Source organism: Phoca vitulina, unplaced genomic scaffold, assembly GCF_004348235.1.
Source record: "Phoca vitulina isolate PV1807 unplaced genomic scaffold, GSC_HSeal_1.0 scaffold6, whole genome shotgun sequence".
In the NCBI taxonomy this organism is placed as follows: Eukaryota; Metazoa; Chordata; class Mammalia; order Carnivora; family Phocidae; genus Phoca; species Phoca vitulina.
The window spans coordinates 2985767-3005198 of record NW_022589709.1 but is presented as its reverse complement, the minus strand read 5'-3'; the positions used below and the strand labels follow the sequence as shown (position 1 = coordinate 3005198).

The window sequence follows — 19432 nt, the reverse complement described above, 5'->3', positions numbered from 1 at the left end:
TCCACACAGGGCTGTAATAAAGAATGAGGAAGTTCTATACGAGCTGGAATGGAGAGATCTTTGGAATAGGGAGTTAAGGGTAGAAAGAACGATGCAAGCTGATCAATGTTAGTCCCCTACACGTAGAGGGAGCAGACAATTGTGGCAGGATCTGAGGCACACAGCACCCGCTGTAACGTACTCTTGCCAAAAAGTCAAACTGAATCTAATCAAACTTCTAGAGCTAAGTTTTGTTTATAGGAAACACACAGAAAAGAGGAATAATTTAAATGACCCCACAAGGAAGCTGGCAAACCCAGAATGTGGAACATTCTGCAGAAGAACTTGTTTGTATAACCCGTCAGTGGCGGGGGGGATGGAAGGAAGATTGTCCTAGATGAAGATACTAAAGAGACAGAACAACCGAATGCAATGTAGGGAACTTGTTTGGGTCTGGATATAAACAAACATATGGTAAAAGGGTATTTTTGAGATAATCAGGGAAAATTTGATTATGGACTGAAGAATTAGGTGCTAAGACATCATTATTAATTTGGTCATGTGTGATAATGGTATTGTGGTTATGCAGCAGAATGTCCACTTTTTTTTTTTAAAGATTTTATTTATCTATTTGACAGAGAGAGCAAGAACAAGAGAGCACAAGCAGGGGCAGCGGCAGAGGGAGAGGGAGAAGCAAGCTCCACACTGAACAGGGAGCCTGAAGTCGGGCTCGATCCCAGGACCCTAGGATCACAACCTGAGCCGAAGGCAGACCCTTAATCGATTGAGCCACCCAGGCGCCCCCAGAATGTCCACTTTCAAAAACCAAGATGCACACTGAAGTCTGTAAGGGTGAAATAACATGATCTGGGATTCATTTTAAAATAGAAGTTGATAATTTTGAACCTGTGTTTTGGGAACTCATACTTTTCTCTCTGCTTTTGTGTATGTCAAAGAAGTTTATTTTTTATAAAACAGTAAATAGAAAATGTAAGGTGCAACAGGGATATACAATTTGTCTAAGAAAGGAGGGAATGAGAATATATATTTTATTTTCTTGTGTTTGCGTTGGGGGTATACACAAGAGAGTTAGGAAAACAGAAACCTACAGGGTGGGTGGGGGAAATTGGTAGGCTTGGGGCACGGTGAGAAAAGTCTTGTTCATAAATCTTTGATATTGCTTTGAATTTTAACCATTTGGATGAATTATCTAAACAGTTGGGGTTTTTTTAAAGAAACAAATAAAAGTTAAATAAACATGAAAATGCTCCGAAACAGCTCCCTATACAAAGAAAAAAAAAGAGAAGGGGTTTAGAGTAGATTTCTAGGCTCCTTTTGTCTAGACTTCAATAAATTAATAGTTAATATTTTATAAAGCTGGTTCCAGTAGTAACTCTAGAGATGGACAGAAAACAGAGTAATAACAATAAAAAACAAAACAGAAAAAAATAAAAGAAAAAGAAAAAAACAGAACACAGAATTTGAGGGCTGAAACTTTTAAGAGTGTTGCTTGGGGTCATACAGTAAACATGACCTCTGACCCCATGTTTAATCCATTCTGCCTTCCCCTTGAACATGGACATTTGCTGGTTGTTATTAGTTATGTAGGCAGATGTATTAAGGGCAAATATGAAATTCATAAAACAGTTTATAGTGGAAAAGAATCTGGAGGTTGGGGGACTCAGTTCTCATTTGAAATTACCAATCATATGCCTTTGGGCAGATCAACCTTATCAGGTCTCAGTTTCTCTATCCATAGGATGAAGAAATTGACTGAGATCTCTCGAGTAATGGCTACGTCTCTGATGTTAAGGAAGTACACACATAAGACAAGAGCTGGATATTTACATTGAATGCGTTTAGTGCCATAAAGATGAGCGACAAGGAAGTTCAGCAAGAAAAGATGGAGGAGGGCCACAGGGCTTTCAGAAACTATTTAGTCTCTGAGCTCACTTTTGTAAAGAACCATTGGCTTTTAAGGTTCCCAGACAAATGTCACTCTCCCAGGGCTGAGACTGTCGGGGTCTGAGATGTTACCTCCGTGATGGAGAGTGTGGCTGGAGCTCCACACTTTCTGACAATTCATGCCCGAAGCCCCTGGGGTGGGAGGCAAGGGGACATCTTGGGTACATGAGTTGAAATAGAATATTGAGGTCCTCTCAATATCCCCCCACGGTGGGGGAAAAGAAACATTGCAGAAAGGAATGTGTCTTTCTTAAGTGGAAGGGTTTGAAAGTTCAGGTCCAAGCCAGAATATTAGAGCAGGGAGCTGCACCTATGTTACCGAACACAGTTTCCTCATTTTATACATTTTACAAATGAAGGAACTGAGATCCAGCGAGGTTATATGACACAGCCCAATTTGTGTCAGTACAAGGCAGTTAAACTGACATAAAATGTGAGGACAAGGAAGATGCCATTCATCGTGGTATTCTCCAGCTCCCTGTCCAGTTCCTGACTCACAGTAGCTACGAGCCTCATTAACATTGGTCACATGACCAACCAACTGCCTGATCTGACTGAATGAACGCATGGATGCTATGTTCCTACCTTGTGTTCCCTGGTAACCAGCTGGACCCACACACCACCCATTTCACACAGAGGATTATTTCACTGGAGGTGCTACGAGGCCTCTCTCTACTTGCTGAGAGTTTTCTTTCTTTCTTTTTTTTTTTTTAAAGATTTTATTTATTTATTTGAGAGAGGGTGCACGAAAGGGGGTAGGGTCAGAGGGAGAAGCAGACTCCCCACTGAGCAGGGAGTCTGATGCGGGACTCGATCTCAGGACTCCAGGATCATGACCTGAGCCGAAGGCAGTCACCCAACCAACTGAGCCACCCAGGAGCCCGAGAGTTTTCTTGACTGAGAGACACTTTGCTTCCTCTGAGTGTAGTTTCCTCTTCGTTGATACTAAGGGATAAATACCAGAGACTGACAGGATGTCTGTGGTGTAGCATGACAGAGAACTGGGGTTTCCTTTGATGTAACTGTGCACTTGGCAGCAATAACAGAGCGAAGATTGGTAGTCAGATGCCCTGGTGTGCTGTGCCAGCAGTCGGGGACGGTGGCCACAGCTCCTGTGATTGCGGAGGAGATTGGATTGCAAGAGCCACCCAGTTCCACTAGAGAATTAAAACTAAACAGAGCCATTCTTTGACTTGGCCTCTTCAGAATCCATGGTTTCACCTCTTTGCTTTGACTGTGTCCTGGTGTGTCTGCTAGTACTCACAGGTAAGTCTGGGCACGGACTTTCATAATTGGATACTACAGGATAAAGATACAAGGATGGTCATTGTAATGTTTGCAGTAGCAAGTTTGGAAACAACCTAAATGTCCACTAGTGGGGGAGTAGGTGAGTAAGCTGTGATAGATGCTGCAAACAGGGAGGCCGACTACACATAGAGATATGGAATGTCTCTGAGTCCAAATGTCAGTTGAAAAAAGAAGGTGCGGAAGGATGCGTATATTAGACTTTTATTTGTGTATGTGTGTTGCAGGAATGGGAATACATGAGTGCTTCTTACTGTATGGACTCTGGGAAGGGAGACTGGAAAACGGGAAGGAGCAGAGAGAGGGAGTATCCTTCTCATATACCTTTTATATGGTTTAAAGATTTTACTATATACATATATTTATTAATATGTGTATGTAAAGGCAATTAATTTTAAACCTCAAAATAGCCTGAGTGGTTTCAAATACACAAGCTTCTTATTCAGCCAATGGTTTTTTATTCATTATGTGCCGAGTGCTTAAAAAAAAATGAGAGAGGGGCGCCTGGGTGGCTCAGTCGGTTGAGCATCTGACTTTGGCTCAGGTCACAATCTCAGGGTCCTGGGATCGAGCCCCACATCAGGCTCTCTGCTCAGCGGGGAGTCTGCTTCTCCCTCTCCCTCTGCCTGCCACTCCCCCGCTTGTGTTCTCTCTCTGTCAAATAAATAAATAAAGTCTTTAAAAAAAATTTAAAAATTAAAAAAAAGAGAGATTTATGTCAGTTTAACTGCCTTTCATCAATGAGCATCCGACTAGCCCAGACCTGTGAGCTGTTTTACTGGCTGACAATGACTCATTTTCTGATTATCTATTTCCATCGGCCTTGCCCTCCAGTGTTCACAGGGCTGGACCACAATTCTCTCTTAGGGCATTGGTTTTCAAAGTGAGTTTCCAAGACCGGCCATCTCAACAGCTCCTGGGAACTTGCTAGAAATTCAAATTCTTTTACCACCCCAAACCTATTGAATCAGGATCTCTAGCAGTTGAGCCCAGCCATCTGTGTTTTAATACGTCTTCCCAGTGATTCTGATGCTCCTCAAGTCTGAGAATCATTGTCATAATGAATCATCTTCCAAACAGGATGGCAGCACTGGTTTGCTTTTTATTCTATAAGGCATTACTTACAGTTTTCTTGAAACAAACCAACCTCACTCATTGCCTGATCTTGCTTTCTTTCCCTGTCTGTTCAGGGTCTTTGGAAGGGGTATACGTAGCTGAAGTGGGTCAGAATGCTGATCTACCCTGCATCTACTCTCCAACCACTTCTGATGATCTTGTGCCTGTCTGCTGGGGCAGGGGACCCTGTCCTGTGTTTGAATGTCATAGTATGGTGCTCAGCACAGATGGAAGGAACTTGAAATATCAGACATCCAACAGATACCAGCTAAAGAGGAATATCCACAAAGGAGATGTGTCCTTGACTATAGAGAACGTGACTACAACAGACAGTGGGACCTATTGCTGCCGGATCCAATTCCCAGGCCCAATGAATGATAAAAAATTAAACCTGGAGTTGGTCATCAAACCAGGTGAGTGGACCTTTGCATGCCTTCTTGAATAAAATCACCTGCAGGTAATAGTAAATATACTGCTTGGTCTCCCTTCTGATCTCCCCAGTTACAGCCCTGGGGGTGGGTCCCTAAGACCTGAAGTTTAACATGTTCCACCATCGATGGCCAGCCACTTTTAATTCCCTTCATCTATTTTAAAACTCATGGACAGAATCTACAGAATGGGAGGAAAGGTCAAGATTGGTGGTTCAAGAACCTGACTGCTCATTAGAATCACCTGGACAGTTTTTTAAACACCTATAGCTCCTTGGTCCCTACCCACAAACCAGAGAAATCGGTGTCTCTGGAGGTAGAGCCCCAGCACTAGGATTTTACAAAGTCTACCTTAAATGATTCTCCCCTCTGTGCAGCCAGGATTGAGAACCACCGGACGGAGCACAGGTGGGGTGCATGTGCTCACGTGTTTTAAGATTTATAAGCATAGGGGTGCCTGGCTGGCTCAGTCGTTGAGCGTCTGCCTTCAGCTCAGGTCGTGATCCCAGGGTCTTGGGATGGAGCCCCGCATCAGCTCCTTGCTCAGCAGGAAGCCTGCTTCTCCCTCTCCCATTCCCCCTGCTTGTGTTCCCTCTCTCGCTGTGTCTCTCTCTGTCAAATAAATAAATAAAATCTTAAAAAAAAAAGATTTATAGAGCATATAGTGTGTGGCTGATGGAGCCGAGTTCAAATCCAACTTTGCCTTTTAACTATCTGTGTGATCTTGGGCAAGTTATTCAAACTCTGTGAACTCCTCCTCTATGAAATATGGTAATTCCTACCACGCAGGCCCCTGGAGGGATTTTACGAGCGTTTTATGGAAAGCATTTAGCATGGCCATTTGGGTGGCTGTTAGTTCTATTATTAACAATTAGACTGTGGCAATGATGACTGTAACACGCCTCTGCCCAACATTTTAAGAGTGTCGTACACTCTCAAGGAAGGTGTCCAGGTAGGTTTGGCAGTTGGGCATCTGCTTCTCTTCATTTGTCGCGTTTCCTATTTTTTCTGCTGCCCCTTTGATTCCCTGCCACAAGCTCTCTGCTCTCAGAGGAGCTGCATCCTTATGTTGGTTTCTGATATTAGCCAAGGTCACCTCTGCTCGGACTCCATGGAAGGACTTCACTGCAGCCTTTCCACGGATGCTCACCACCAAGGGACATGGCGCAGGTAATTATATGGGAGGTGTAGCAGGAAGCCCTCAGGTGTTTTCAGAGCTCGGAGGATTCTGAGTATGGGAAAGAGAGGAGAAAAGGGTTTGAGTGGAGGTGTGAACGTCCCTGGGCACCTGAGATGTTGTGCGTGGGGAGGGGAGTGGTGGGGACAAACCTTTGCTGGGAAAAAGGGGTCCTGAGCTAGGATTCGGAATTAGTCACAAGCAGCCCTGTGACCTGGCCGAAACCTTTCACTTCCCTGGATCTCTGCTTCTTGTTCTCTCCAAGGAGAGGGTTTAGAGACTTTGGATTTTGTAACCTAGTAAAATTCCCACTCCATCCAAAACCAAAATTCTGGTGATCTACATGTTTTGCCAAATAAGAAAAAAAAATTCTACTAATGCCATTATTGCATTAAAAAAGACATGTTTATAAATTAAATAAATTTAATCTAATTAAAAACTCATTACATTGTCATTATTTTCCAATTGACTCCCAAACTGGGATGTTTTGTCATAGATTGGCTCCAGTCCATGTTTGGGGTTGGATTCGGTGATTTCAAGGATCTCTTCTAACTAGAATGAGGCCCACCATCTTCTTTCGATTCCATCCTCAGAAATAGTAGCTAAATTCTTTGAGTAATTCGGCAAGGACTTTTTCATGCTGCTCGGTGAGAAGATAGGGTCAAAAGAGCAGACCTCAGGTCACACTGAGCAGGGAGATTAATCTTAAATGTCTCCTGTCAGATTCCTGGTCCTTCTTATACTCTCTAGAGCTCAGTCTTCCATTTAGTAAGATGAGGGTAATAACCGGCGCATCCTGTATCTTAATCTCATAAATCTCTTAAGTCCCACCTCATGAGATATAAGTAAGAAAGGGTGTCTCAAGTGCTTAGCCCAGTATTTGATCATAGTATGTACTCAGTACATGTTGGTTATTGTCTTTAATGTTACCAGTAAGATCTGGAGGCAGAATGAGATTGTGGTTAAGTACGTCAGTGACAGGGTTCCAATATCAGCTCTTCATACTACCTTTGTGAGCTCAAAGGAAAATTGCTCAAACTCTATGAGGCTCAATTTCCCTACCTCTTCACTGGGGGTAATCCCAGTGTCTATTGCATAAGATTGTTGTAAAAATTCAGTGTGACAATGTATGCAAAGTGCTCAGTGTAGTACCTGGCTCACAGAAAGCACTGGAATATTAGTTATTATTATAAGTATTAACTTCAGCTCTCTACTGGCTTAATCTTTGGTGGTTCTTTAGTGATTGGTAGCCAACATCTTTTATGCGATTAGTGAGAAAACTAAATATGGTGGGACCAGATGACAACCCTCATCCCCAAAGGAATTTAAAGTTTAAAAACCACATTGATGGAACTGCTAAGTAGACATGAATCTTAACCACACGCAAGATTTTCTAATGTAAATCCAGTTTCTGCTTCCCTGTAATTAACCCTAATCAAGTCATACCCCATATTTATTGTGTGCCCATGTTCCCATCCTGGGTTCCAATGTTCTTTACAACGTCACCACCAAGTGGGCATTCACTGTATGCCCACACACCTTCCTCACGAGGCAGTGCCTTTCCTCAGGGTTGTCGAGATCATAAACAAGTCCTTCTCCCTTTTTACTTGTTAATTCCTTCCCTCTAGGGCAACAAAGATGGGGTCTCCTCTTGCAAGTCAACTTGGTGTAGGTATATATACCTTTTCTTTTAGTGTGGAATGTGGGTACATTGAATATGTTTGCTATTAAGTGGAGTGGAACATTAACAAGTAAAAGTTCCAAGGGTCTTGGAAGCTCCTAAACATACCTTGAACACAAAACAATGTCCTGTCTCTTCCACCTGAAGGAGGCAGAACCAGGTTATGGTGAGTCCTCAGCTCTGAAGGTAGACTTGGTTTGAATCTCAGGTTTGCCAATCACTGGTTGTGTGATCTTAGGGAAAGTACCTCTTTGAGACTCAGGTTCTTCATCTGAAAAATGGAAAAATAATAGTACCTATATATTGAGGTGAAGATTAAAAGCTATTATGCAAATAAAGTGCTAAGCACCATGTCTGGCAGGTAATATGTGCTAGATGGTAACTACAGATTTATGTACTTTTAAGAACATCGCATCCCACCCCTACTACCCTCTCCACTCCAGCCGAGTCTTGGGTTCTCTAGGGAAACGAATGCAGATTTTTCTAACTGTCCCAGTCACTTTGGTTGATGGCTATCCATGTGAAATTAAGCTGTGATAATCAATAAATAGAGTGCTGTTGGAGTATTTTCACTGTAAATTGAAAAAAAAAAAAAAAGAAGAAGTCAGTCTTACCATTTAGACCAAGAAAAATAATTACAGGGAAGAAGCAGAAACTGGAATTACATTAGAAAATCTTATGTGTGGTTAAGATTCATGTTTACTTAGCAGTTCCACCAATGTGGTTTTTACACTTTAAATTCTTTTTGGGTAGTAATAAGAGCAAAGGTAAGTGGAAGAGAATTTCTTTTATTTCCTTTTTTAAAAAAATATTTTTAGGCTGAGAATATTAAAATTTTAATATTAAAATCATGGTTTGTTAAACCAAGGGCTCTAAATGAAAGGACTTAGACCTTTAGGCTTCCAGAAAGTGGCCATGACGTTTAAGAAGTTTCAGAGCCTGGGGTGGTGGGGGTGGGAGGGACGGGGCAGCTGGGTGATAGACACTGGGGAGGGTATGTGCTATGGTGAGCGCTGTGAATTGTGTAAGACTGATGAATCACAGAGCTGTACCTCTGAAACAAATAATACATTATATGTTAAAAAAAAAGTAGGAAGGGAAAAATGAAGGGGGGGAATCGGAGGGGGAGACAAACCATGAGAGACTATGGACTCTGAGAAACAAACTGAGGGTTCTAGAGGGGAGGGGGGTGAGGGGATGGGTTAGCCTGGTGATGGGTATTAAAGAGGGCACGTTCTGCATGGAACACTGGGTGTTATACGCACACAATGAATCATGGAACACGACATCAAAAACTAATGATGTATGGTGATTAACATAACATAACATAATAAAATAAAATTAAAAAAAAAAAAAGAAGACGTTTCAGAGCCTCTGACTCAGCCAGAGACAGGAGCAGGCATCCTTAATTTTCTCAAGGCTGACAATCTATTGATTTTTAGAAGGCTGTGTCTGTGAGGTCAGGGCCTGTGCCCATGCTGTTGGCCGCTCTGCCCCCTGTGCCTGGCACAGAGTCAGGGTATAGACATGTTCATCAAATAGATAGACGAATAAATAAATGGGTAAAAAGGAAAGGTGAGCTGGCAACTGGGCAATGTGACCACTTGATAGTGACCGTGCCAAGGCGAAGGTTGTTGAAGGCAGCATGGTTAGGAGTATATGTTTGAAGCCGTGAAGACCTAAACCGGAAGGCCATTTCTGGTATTCGCTGAGCTGTGTAACCCTGGGTAAGTCCCTTCCCTTCCGAATTCTCAGCTTCTTCATCTGTATAATGGGGCTAATAGTCCCTACTTTAGGATAATTGTTTTGAACGCTAAATGAGATCCTTTGCTCAAAGAATTTAGTACAATGTCTGCTCATGGTAAATTAGAGCCATGGTTATTATTATTTTCCTTTTTAGACAACTAAATACCCTATCTCCCTCTTAATGAGTAAAGGTTAAACTTTTTCAAGAAAATTAACTTTTGTTATCTTTCAAAGTCTAATTACAATATAATGCCTGCTTGAGTGTTATCAAAGTTGTTGGAATTCTGCAGCCCTCTTTGGGGCCCTGTGGACACAACAAACCACATACTCAACAGAGGTCTTCCTGGCAGAGGTCTCCTTTTCATGGAACCTAAGTAGTTGGGTTCATTATCTGGTTAAAAAAAATATGGTCATCCTAAAATTGATTTGCAAGTGTTTAGAAAATTTTGGTCTCACAATAAATTATTGTGAAGAGTATAGAGTAGAATTAATTTCAAATAGGATCATAGGCATAGGCATCTTTAGGATTTTTTAAAAAGTCAGATAAAAGAAAACATTCTAAACTGTTCTATTGGCTATTTTTTTTTCTCTTTATGGCAGAGACACAGACACTGGAGGCCCTCCATGATAACCAACAAACTGTAAGTGACTTTGTGTGTGTGTGTGTGTGTGTGTGTGTGTCTATGTGGGTGTGTGCACTAACCTCATGCTCACCTCAGAGAAAAGGAAGTTCAGCTTTAGTCTTCCTTCTTGTTTGCTCTCTGCTTGGGGAAAAAAAAAATGCCTTAATCTCCCTTAGCCTCAGAGCCCTTGGCTGTAACATGTTGATGACACCAGTTCCAACTGCATAGGCCTATTGTAAGGGTGAAATGAGGGGATGGAGGTAAAGTGCCCGGCACGTGGTAAGTGCTGGGAAACCAAAACGAAGAAACACTACGCCCTTGTCCCTTTTCTCCTATTTCACAACTGTATGCCACTGTGGACGGTTCAAGGACCCTTCAGCTCCCTAGAGTATATTTCTTCTCATTTCCATGGCAACCCTAATGAGAAAGATTATTTAAATTTTTTTATATGTGACAAGACACCAGTCAGGAATATTTGAAGCCAAGAATTTCTATATCCAACTATAAATAAATCAATATTTTAATTAACCACAAATTTAGTGTCTCCCACCTTTTCAGAATAAAAGGGAATCCCCTAGATAGCAAGCTTATAGTAGCGACTTCGAGATTCTTTGGGGACATATCCAGGAGTCTGCCTTCATTTGACTAAGTCCCCTACTTGTGTGTTCACTACCGAGGCTCAGCACTTTGTGTTTGTCCCTCCCCCTCTCTGTGACCAAGGACTGACTCTAAGTACCTCTGGACATCCATAGTGTTTAATGCGTAGTATCTTGCATATTATAGCACTCCTGCAGTAAATGTTTATTGAATAAATGGAAGATTTAATTCCTTTGACATCTTTGTTTTAAAAATGTTTACTATTATTGTTTTTAAAGGGGAACATGGGCTGAAGTTTTGGAAGCAGAAGAATTTTCTGACTCTCAGTTAAAAAATCCAATTGATTAGAGCAATAGCCATAATAGTTATCACTGCTTAAGCATTTATTGTATACAAGGCCCTGTGCCAAGCATTTTATAAATCTCATTACTTAATTTTCCCAAGAACTCTACACAATGGTGGCAGAGCTGGGGCTTAAACTCAGAACTGTCTGACTGCAAAGGCCCGGCTCTTAAATCACTGTCTTTCTGTGAGCATGGGTGTTTCTCTGCAAGACACCAAGTTTCAACCACTCTGAAACTCCCTGGAATGCCCGGGACCTTGAATGAATGGGGTTCCACTCGAAAGCCCATTTTTATTTGGGGGGGAGGGGATTCCATTTACTAAGGGCTCCTTGTGCCCCTAACAGCATAGAAGTGACACGTTTTATTCCCTTACTAACTCTGAAGAGTATGCTCATGCCTTTCTTTGGTGGTTTGAGGCCTGTCTGGAAGGAGACACATCACGAGTAGTCTCAAGGTCCCTGCACCGCTGTGGTGCTGTGAAAGGGACCGTCTGATGCACAGGTCACAAGACTGGCTGAGCACACAACTGATCTCTGGCCATCTGCTGCAGTCCAGTTTGTGTTTCCCTAGCAAATACCTACATGGGCTAATGAGTTACAAGACGCTGGTTCGACCACCAGAATGGCCGTGTACATCGGCGCAGGGATCTCTGCTGGACTGGCTCTCCTTCTTATCATTGGCGCTTTAATTCTCACATGTAAGTTGGTTCATGTTACTTCTCTCTCCCTCTGATGAGGAACTGTTAACAAAGGAACCAACACAAACCTAGATATAAATATAAGCTTATATTTATACCTGAAGGTGATAGCTATTTTTTACTCAACGTTTACCATGTAATACGCAGGCATTGTGCTAAATGTTTTTACCTACATTTTATCGTCACCGTCTTATGCAGTAGGTAGTATTTATCACCGTTTTGTAATGTAGGAAGTATAGCTACGAGAGAGTAAGCTGCTTTGCCAAGTTTTCAGAATCCCTAAGAGGCAAAGCTGGAATTCAAACCCAGGCAGGCTGATTCTAGCACCTAGTCTCTTACCTTTGGCTAGGAACACAAACCTCTTTAAGCCATGCATTAGGTTTATTAGGAAGCACAACAACAAACGTAATTTCTTTCTGTGCATGTTCCTACCTTATTTGTTCCGTAGGCACAGGTCTTTAGAGAGAGATGACAAGTCCTTTTACCAATGGGTCATTGGCCAGGATTGCAGCATTTGTGTTTTGCTCCTTCATGGCACTCACGCACACGTTGTTTTCTAAGTTATTTTTATTTAAAAAAATCTTAAGGTATGGTTTATATACTCTAACTGCATATTTAAAGTATGTTCAACTTGATGAATTTCAATAGAGAATCACACTTTGGGACCTATCACTACAATCAAGACCCAGCTATTGCCATGGCCCCAGAAGCCTCACACACTGTTGTAATTGCGATATATTCTCTTCTCTTCGAGGGCAGAGGCCAAGGCCTTATACCCCAGGGCTTAGTACATTCTAGCAGCCTTTCCTACTAATACTTAAACATGGAGGGCATATCAGGTGACCAACCATCCCAGATTTGCCCAGGTGTGACGGGGTTCCTAGGATGTGGGATTCCAGTGCTAAAACTGGGACAGTGCCGGGAAAACCAGGACGAACTGGTCACCCTAGTTGTGTGGCTTAAAGCTGCTGAGTGCTTTATGCGCATTAAATCCTCATAACTACCCTACTGAGAAAGATACTAATATTATTCTAATTTACCAAATGGAGAACTAGCAGCTGTCCAAAGTCATATGGTTAATTGATAGATATGGAATCTGAAGACAAGATTCTCCTGTTCCTCCCCATTATGCTGTTCTGCCATTATTGGTAAATGGATTGTTCAAAGAAAGAAGCTACCCCATCCACACTTACCTGGGTTTACTGAGAGGTAGCAGGGGAGTTTGTGAATTGATCACATGAATGTAATGCCTACAGATGATCAAGAGCAATAATAGCCCCCACTACCTTTCTGAGTTCTGCCATGGCCTGGATATTAGGGGCCATTCCAGTTTGTGTAAAGTGGCTTGAAGTGAGGTTTCTTCTCAACGGGAGAAGTCTGACACTTTGTACCCACATCTGTATTACTCCAAAAACATGGCTACTTAGAAAAACAGATGGGAAAGTCCTGTTTGATTTGTGATCTTTTCCCTAGAAGTTGCTGGAGAAGATCTTAAAACCAAGGTGACGGGTGTTTAAGTCAGGACATCAAAGCCATTAATTGGCAGCAATACAACCAGCAATCCTGTATCTTTCTAGTGCACTCTCTGCAATGAGCATCCACACCTCAGTGCTACTCAAACCTCCCTCATTTCTCACTCAACCGGTGAAGTATCAAAGACCTGTTCCTTCTTCTTTGCCTTAGCCAAGACTTCATTCCTCCTTTAACCCCTTTCTCTGGAATCATCTACCTCTCCCTTTCTATTTATTCTACTTTCATTAGCATAAAAATACATTCTAACTCACACATTCCTCCTTAGCTACTCCCATTTCTCCTTTCTCCTTCACAGGCAAATCTCTCAGATGAGTTTTTCCTACTTCTTATCCCCTGAACTCTCCAACCCACCCTTTAGCTTCTACACCTGAAGCACCGAGGAAATAGTTTTAGTCAAGCTCACCGACGACCTCCATTTTCTAAATCCAGTAGACACCTCTGTCTTCATTGTCGTCAATCTTTTAGCAATATTTAACCAAATCGATCCTCACTCATTCTATAAAGTCTTCCTTCTCTGGGCTTCTAGAACACCACTCTCCTACTTCACTGGCCATTTCTTTTCAGTCATTTTTGTTATTTCTTTTTCTGCTTGACCTTTAGATGTTGATATTCCTCAGGGCTGGCCCTTTCCCTTTCTTCTACACCCTTTAGGTGATGATCTATATTTCCACAGGCTTACAGGTCATCCTTAATTTCCCTCTCCAACTCAGAGTGTTTGTATTGTTGATACCTCCACTTAGATGTCTCCCATATTTAACATGTCCAAAATGGAGGTCTAGAGTCCATATTTCACCTTCCCAGAACACAACTTCTGCCTCTCTGGTCTTTCCCATTATAGTGTTTCTCTACCATCCATCTGGTTGCTTAAGCCAGAAAGCCAGAGGCCGTCCTTGAATCCTGTTTCCTCCTAACACAAAATCCAATTTTAATTCCTGCAGACTTTCTCCAAAATACATGTAAAATCCATTTATTATTCTGCATCTCTCTTGGTCACCACCTTACTCTGATCTGAGGCATCATGATCTCTACTTCTTCATTTTTTTTTTTACTTCCTTTTAATCTTTTCCTCACATAGCAGCTAGGGTGTTCTTAAAATCCAATCAGCTCTCATATTTCTGCTCTCCAATTATATCTTAAAGGTCTTGGAATAAAATCCAAAATCTTGATTATGACTTAAAGGGTCCTTTGGAGCTAGCCCCAGCCTAGCTCTCAGACCTTATCTTGGGCCACTCTCTTATTTCAGTTTCAGGAACCCACCATCATCTTTATTAGGGGTTCCCTCTACCTGAATTCTCCCCCTGGCTCTTCACCTGGCTGACATATTCTCTTTGTTCAGAACTGAGCTTAAAGTTCACCTCTCCTGAGAGTTTTTTCCTGACTGCCTTCTCCATCATCTGTTCCAGTACATTGTTAGTTCCACCATTAGAGATTATTATTTTAAATGCCCCCCTCACTAGAACACAAGTTTTAAGAAGTCAGGGCTCACAATTCACTTTTGCATCCCCAGTGCCTAGCATACTATCAGGCACATAGTAGATGCTCCATATATTTGCTGAATGTAAGAAATGCATCTTTATTACTTACTAGCATAATCCATGTAATAAATCAAGACACACACTAATAGTTTGATTTATTTCAATCCAAGGGGAGACCAGATTTCCCTAAACAATCCTTGCCTCCAGTGTGTTCATTTTATTTCTTATCTCATTTGTTTTATGAGAACATTTTTAATTGACTTTTCTTCCACCTTTTACCTAGGGTATTCTTATAGAAAAGAGAAGTTACAGAATTCAAGGTAAGAATAATGGGTGGGGTAGGGGAAGGTGGGAATTTTGGAGGCCCCTATTCTAAGATGGCTTTGCTCTTAGAAGTCCTGCCCTAGGATTTAAACTTATACTTCGTTCTTACCTTAGGCATGGATTAATGCAATACCCAGTTAAACACACTGCTCTGTTTTCCTTTCTGATTTCTCTAGCTTCATTGCCTAAAGTTATAGAATTCATCTCACTATTGATAGGAAATGCTTTTTTTGTATATTAATGTTTTTTTTTTCAGTGAATTGACCCTTCCAGTGATTGAGCTACATTCAGGCTCTGGTTGGGCACTGGGTTACAAAAGTGAGCAAGAAACCCAGAATCTACTCTTAGGGCTTTTATAGCTAAGCCCAGGCATTCTTAACTTACATGTCTATTAGAATCACCTAGGGCACTTGAACATATTGCTGCCAACCCCAGAGCAAATAAATCAGAATCTTTGGGGATGAGACCTAAGCATAGGTGTTTTTCTAAAAGCTTTCCAGGTAATTCTAGTGTGGGAACAGGGTTGAGATCTACGGGTCTATTATACTGCAGTCTTGGTATCCATTTTTGACTATATACACATGTATACATATATACACATGCACACACACCTCCATTCCAAATACACAAAGCTTAAATAACTTCTAGTGGAATTTAGTGATATTTGGTACATGGGTAGAATGCAGTAAAAAAAAAAAAGACTCTGCCCATTGAATACTATCTAAACCACGAGTAATTATAGACAAAGTATAGATAGTATATTTATGAAGACAAAATACTCTACAGTAAAAAAGTCCAACAAGGCCAAATAAAATATTTAATTATCATTGGCTTTCAATCATCTGTACCAGGATTTGTTTTTAGAGCTGAAACTTGAAACGTGATACTACCCATAGGTAATATTTACATTCATTAATTCTTTATTTGGTTGAAATTATTTGGTGAAATTATTTGGTTAATGTTCATCTCTATCTATATATGTAAGCTCCATAGAAAATTAGGGCATTATTGCCACATTAGTATCTATATCCCTTAATACAGCACATGATGCTTAGTAGGCACTTAAATATCTGATGATTGAGTGAATAAATATTCCTTATGGCAGCCCTGTGAAACAGAATGCTTATTATTCCCATTTTACAGACGAGGACACTGAGACACAAAGTTTACTAACATGCAGCCTTCATGGGATTTTTGTGTATTGTTCACTGAAGCATTTCTTGCTTCTTAGAACAATATGTAACACATTAAATATTTCTTGATTGAGTGAATGAAAAAAGAAACAACCAACCACCCAATTTACCAAAGGTCATATGGCTGGTAAGAGACAGAATTCAAACTCAAGTCTGTTTGGGTTCATTACATATTCATATTTTTTTCTTTCTGAAATTGTTCAAGCCCACAGAAGAACTGAAGTTACCGTACAAGGAACAATAGAACCTTTCAAGGAAACTCGTGATTTAACATTTTGATGTACTTGCTTGGTCTGTTTCTCTGTTTATATACACAGTTTTTTCCTGAACCATTTGTAAGGGCATTTCAGGCATCTTGACACTTCACCTCAACACCTCATTCTGTCCCTCCTTATAATACAATGCCATTTTTGTGCTTAAGAAAATGAAGATGAATTCAAATTTCCTCAATTGTTCCACACATTATTTTATTGATGTTTTATGGCCTTTTCCTCCTAGTTAGGACCTGATCAAGGATCATGTGCTACATTTGGTTGTTGTCTCTTCAGCCAAGCTTGTTGTCTTAACTCTATTCTGTGCTGCCCAGGAGATGCTGAACTCAACTGCAACATTTCTTTCCACAGCCTCGTCACTTTGGCCAACCCCCCTCCCTCGGGGTTAGCAAATACAGGAGCAGAAGGAATGCGCTCGCAGGAAAACATCTATATCATTGAAGAGAACGTATATGAAATGGAAGATCCGTATGAATACTACTGCTATGTCAACGATGGGCAGCAATCCTGACAACTTAGAGGTTTAACCCTTTAAATGCCACCAGATCCCACTACGTCATTTTTGAGTGTGGTTTCATCTTTGGAACCTATGAAATGTGTCAGCTCATTGGTTATAGAGGCTCTGTCCACAGCCACCGAGCAGAGTTTTTACATTTTCTGAAGATAATTAGCTCCCACAGGGAGGGAACTGTGACCTGCACTGCAGTTAGGCACAACATTACCTCTGTGTTTCAGCCACCAGGGCTACCCAACTCAGAGATTGCTAATCAGGGCATTAGAGCTCAAATGGGCTTTTATATAGAGTAAGAATTCTTAATATGCGGTCCCTGAAATGCCAGGAAATTCAGTCACATGATGGATCCACAAAGCTCCTGAAAATATAGGAAAAATTACGTGCTGAGATACGTGCATGTCTTTTTGAACAGAAAGTCAAAAGGTGCTGCTGATTTTCAAAGAGATCTGTGACCTATAAAAAGTTAAGCTACTGGAGGAGGAGGAGATGGTCTTGAATGTTCTCTCTGAGTCTCAAGACTTAAGCTTCTCTGAATATTGATTCTTTGACAGTAAGTGCCACTGCAGAGCTCTCCTTTGCCAGTTAGGTAGACTGCCCACCAGGTCCTGTGGTGTGGCAGGAGCTCCCAGAGAAAAAGGAAGTGTGCTCTGAGTGTGTTGTGCCAAGTTTTGTCTGGGGCACACTCAACAGGAAATATCTCCCAGCAACTTCTCCATTCATGGAGAGAACTGGAACTCTGTTTTTCATAGAAGAAGAAGAAGCAGTGACTGGGACACAAATTCTGGTGGAAAGAAGGCAAAGGCCTCCACCCAGCAATCTATATTTATCAGCATCAAGTCCTTTGGCGGAAAGACTGTGGTCCCCAAGCTTCAATTTCAAGGTGGTGGCGACTCTGTTTATCTTGCTTATTTGTTGCCTGCTTAGTGCCTGACACAGCTCTTACACATCATAGAAATTTACTAAATATCTTTGGAGTGAAAAAACATAAGAAATGTAGTCTTCTGCAGTCTTTTCTATTGCAAGGCTTAGATAGAGCTCTTCTCGGAGAACTCACAGCTACTCCTAAGATCCCATATCTGCTCTTACCTAGTTCAAAGTGGTGTTTGTTTCTTAGCATCATCTCTAGCTCAGGAAGTCTATTACTCTCTTGTCTGTGTCCTCCTTTCTCTTCTCTTCTCCTCCCATCCCCTCCCTCCCCTCCCCTCCCCTCTTCTCTTCTCTTCTCTTCTTTTCCCTTCCCTTCCCTTCCCATCCCTTCTCTTCTCCTTCTCCTCCTTCTCCTTCTCCTCCTTCTCCTTCTCCTCCTTCTCCTTCTCCTCCTCCTCCTTCTTCTTCTTCTTTTTTTTGGAGAGGGGCAGAGGGAGAGGGAGAGAGAGAATCTTAAGCAGGCTCCATGCCTGGCATGGAGCCCCATGTGGGGCTCAATCTCACAACCCTGAGATCATGACCTGAGCTGAAATCAAGAGTCAGACATGTAACTGACTGAGCCACCCAGGCACCCCAGTGTTCCTCTTTCTGCTGAGCCTCCTTAGCACATAAAGAATCAACAATAAAGACCTGTTGCTGCCTTAAAACTGCCCCTCCCCAGGTAATAACTAAACAGCTACCATGCTCTATGCAGAAAATGTTGGTCACCAAGGATGTAGGCAGCCTGTTTTCTTCTAAGAGTCTTTCTGGCAATCTTGTGTGAGTCATAATGTTCAGGCTGCATTTAGACAGTTTTAGGAAGTACTGGCTTTCTACAGGGAGATATAGAAGGGAGATCATTTTGTAAAATTATAGGCAGTAGCTCTCATACAAGACTAAAAGTTAATCATAAGTATTTTAAAGTTATGAAATTCTAGAGGGAAGGGACTTCAGAACATATTGAGACCAGCTCAATGGTTTCCCCAGCAGAAAGAGATTCTTACCCAACAAAAATCTTTAAACAAGGGTAATGTATATGGGATGATCATTGCAATGGTGCTTGTAAGAGACTTTTTTCATCAACTGGGGAATAGTCGGTTATTGTGATGTCAGCATGCTGGTGCAGTTAAAAAGAATTAAGTGGTTTCCTCATTGAGTTGTTTTGCTAATTAAATGAATATTTAAGTGCCTACTGTATGCCAGGTATTCTGTGCTGAGACCCTAGAGAGAGCCCAAATAGACAGACATATCCCTGACCCCATAGAACTTGTATTTGATCTGATGTAAGAGGTTTCATTCCATTCATTCAGTCAGTGAGCACTTATTGGCATCTACTTTGTGCCAGACACTGTTCTAGTCCCTAGAAATACAGCCATGAGGGAAATAGTCAAAATCCCTACTCTCAGGGTGCTTATGTCACTTGTTTGAGGAGAACACTATCTTGCTAACCAAAAAAAAAGAAGGTTCTAGAACAATGTATGTAGTTGATGCTAATTTTTTCTTTTGCCTTAAAAAAGAAATCTGGAAGAATATACCAAAATTAATATGGCCACCCCA

At 41.5% G+C, this 19432-nt stretch overlaps 1 protein-coding gene across 1 annotated transcript; it reads left to right on the top strand.

Moving 5' to 3' along the window:
• The first annotated feature begins 2920 nt into the window (after positions 1 to 2920).
• HAVCR2 (hepatitis A virus cellular receptor 2) lies at positions 2921 to 18165 on the top strand. The gene is made up of 7 exons (XM_032403610.1): positions 2921 to 3210; positions 4440 to 4778; positions 5880 to 5963; positions 9998 to 10038; positions 11532 to 11658; positions 14950 to 14986; positions 16807 to 18165. The coding sequence occupies exons 1-7, from the start codon at positions 3156 to 3158 to the stop codon at positions 16964 to 16966; spliced, it is 843 nt and encodes a 280-aa protein (XP_032259501.1). The 5' UTR covers positions 2921 to 3155; the 3' UTR covers positions 16967 to 18165.
• Positions 18166 to 19432: the final 1267 nt, after the last annotated feature.